Genomic DNA, 3,032 nt, shown 5'->3' with positions numbered 1-3,032 from the left:
CCCCCACCCCTTTTACGTACCTATGGCTATATATTTAGGCACTTGGTATAGTTTCTTTGTCAAGTTGAATATACTGATCTATATAAAAGATATTCAAAAATAAGTACATTTCAAAGAGTAAAAGCAAGAAAGATTGCTCAGAGTTATTAACAAAGAAGATGTTTGGCAACAAGGAATCGGAATACTTTGTTCCGGTGAAGAATGAAGCTTCGCCTATATCAACTTCAACAAAGAAAGCTCCACCGGTTAAATCTCCACATAACTGTGAGGCCATTCTCAGAGACGCAGATCCTCCGGTCTCTGTGTCTTCTGTTAATCTCTTTGAACAGCTACGGTCTGGTGTTTTCTTGAAGCCCACGAAACAGGTTAATATTTTTTCCCATCAAAAGAATTAGCTCACTCTTGTGTTTTCTATTTCCGGAAAACAACTAAAGCACAACGTGTACTAATGATTGTTGCTTCCCCATATTCAAATGCTTCGAAAAATAAAACAACATAGAAATAGTGGACTAAAATAAAATTGTCCATATGGTTAGTCTTTGTTAGGAAAATGAATCTTTATATATTAAGATGGACCATGAATTCATTTGTTTTGGTTGATATGTTTATATTATATTGATCAGATCAAATATTGGGTGGACGAAAGAAACAGCAACTGCTTCATGCTCTTTGCAAAGAACCTCTCTATCACTTGGTCCGATGACCCCAACTATTGGACTTGGTTTACCGACACAGAGTCACCAAAGTAAGACCCATTTCATTCAAATCCCACACTATGATTACTACTATAAAATGAATTGTTTATTACAAATTAACTTTGAATTTATTGATTTATTATAAGATGAGTATGAATCAAAGTTCTTTTGGTACCAAAAATTCGAGAGGTCGATCGACCTATATTTATATTATTAGCACAAATTGACAAACTTTTTCTTCTTATAATGATTTTAAAAGCGAGACAGTTGTGGAAGCTGCGGAATTGGAAAATGTTTGTTGGCTCGACATCGTGGGAAAATTCGACACGAGGAACCTCACTCCGGGGATTACGTACGAGGTGGTCTTTAAGGTGAAGCTAGAGGATCCTGCCTATGGATGGGATATGCCAGTGAACCTAAAGCTAGTCTTGCCTTACAGTAAGGAGAAACCACAGGAGCAAAAGGTGAGTTTGAGGGAACTTCCAAGGTATAAATGGGTCGATATCAGAGTCGGAGAGTTTATAACTGATAAATCCGCAGCCGGAGAGATCACTTTCTCAATGTATGAGCATGAGGCTGGTGTTTGGAAGAAAGGGCTCTTCCTCAAAGGTGTTACAATTCGTCCAAAACATTAGTAATTAATATGGCATATAAAGCAGTGGGCATTCTATGTACTATATATCATTCACATCATGTCATGTGTATGTTTGTATGATAAGTCACTAGTTTAAATAACCACTTTGCTATTGGTGGAAAATAAAGCAAACCGTAGAGTTGTAATGTTTTAAGTCTAAATCCGAGTTTTATAATTTGAGTGACCGTATGATCCGATCAATGTATATTTATATACATGTCAGGACTCGGGACTATAAAAAATGACACCGTTTCAACTCAATTACATCACACCTGTCTTCAATATTTTTCGTTCAAGATCTCGAACGCCATTGGCTAGATTAGTTTACGTCTTACGATGCATCTTCAGTAACGGCGAAGAATAAGTTTTTTTTGTTCTGTGTCGTCCTCAACCACTATTGAATAATCTGACTTCTCTTCTTGTGAATGCATCCAGAGTAAAGAGCTAAAACTTATAGAGCATTTTTAAGTAATCTAATAGCTTCCTTTGTACAAACTAATATAAAGGTTGTTATGATTAAATAATCAGTAAAGGGAAAACACAATTCACAACAACTTTTTAATGAGTTGATATGAATATATTTTTGAAAAATGAAAAGTAAAAAAGTTGTGATGTACCTTCAAAATTTTTTGTTAAAAATGTTATATCTTATACAAATGATGGCGGAATGAAGTGCTTTTTTTTTCTCTCTCTTCGATTTTCTAAACATACAAATGTTAAATCTCTCAGACGACACTTTTACAATTTTCAGTGTCGGCAACTTCAGAGAATAATCGTATCTAGGGGTACACCACATCCCACGTGGAACACTAGAAGATATAGAAACAAATAGAACCTCAAACATGAGGTAGAAAGAAATCAAGTGGTTCAGGTTCACATTCTCTTAAGAGTTGTTCGAAAGTCCATTTTCGTGAAGAAAATTGAAGAATAAAGTTAAAAAGAATAAAGAATCAAACATGCATGTTTAACAAGACATGAACAAAAGAAAATAGAATATATACCAATCAAAACTTGCTTTGCGGTTTATACTATAGTTCAAATCCTTAACGTTGATCCTTTAACACAAAATACACTAACGAAGAGTCTTCATCGAACGAGTAATTTACTTATACGTACAGAACATTCAGTTTGCGTACGGTGTATATAAAGACCTACCCGGAACGACCTCTATAAAGACCTGAAGACAATGGTTAGAGTATAAAAGAAGAACAGAAAAACATATACGGAAACACACACAAGTAATCAAGAAATGGGAATACTATGTTCAATGTTCTCAAAGCCAAAGACACAGAACAACGAAGCCATAAAAGATGCAAACTCTCCTCCTCTTTCACTTGATACGACGTCATCTTCTCAGCTCAAAGATGATGTTTCGTTGAATCACAAGAAAGAGGTAGTAAATCTTTTTTCTTAGGTTTCATTTTTTAGATTCCCTTCTTGTTATATATGATAGGCATTAGTTATATATATATATTTATGGAATTTCTTATTCAGAAGAACTTGATAGAGGATGATGAGGGCAAATCAAAGAAAAACAGTTTCATGGTGAACGCGAGAGATCTCTCAATAACATGGGCAGGGTCTCAGTCAAATAAATTTTGGAGTTGGTTCTCTGATCCTGACCAAACATCAAGGTTTTGAGTTATATAATATAATCAAATTTGGTTTTTCTTTTCTAAGATTTCATTGAAACCTACATATTT

At 34.7% G+C, this 3,032-nt stretch overlaps 1 protein-coding gene across 1 annotated transcript; it reads left to right on the top strand.

Annotated features, from left to right (window-relative positions):
- On the top strand, positions 54–1,513 carry LOC104718333 (protein PHLOEM PROTEIN 2-LIKE A1-like). The gene is made up of 3 exons (XM_010436059.2): positions 54–365; positions 624–745; positions 955–1,513. Exons 1-3 carry the CDS (start codon positions 159–161, stop codon positions 1,328–1,330), a joined length of 705 nt encoding a protein of 234 aa, XP_010434361.1. The 5' UTR covers positions 54–158; the 3' UTR covers positions 1,331–1,513.

This window comes from Camelina sativa, chromosome 10 (genome assembly GCF_000633955.1).
Source record: "Camelina sativa cultivar DH55 chromosome 10, Cs, whole genome shotgun sequence".
Lineage (NCBI taxonomy): Eukaryota > Viridiplantae > Streptophyta > Magnoliopsida > Brassicales > Brassicaceae > Camelina > Camelina sativa.
This window is presented reverse-complemented; position numbering and strand designations above follow the sequence as displayed.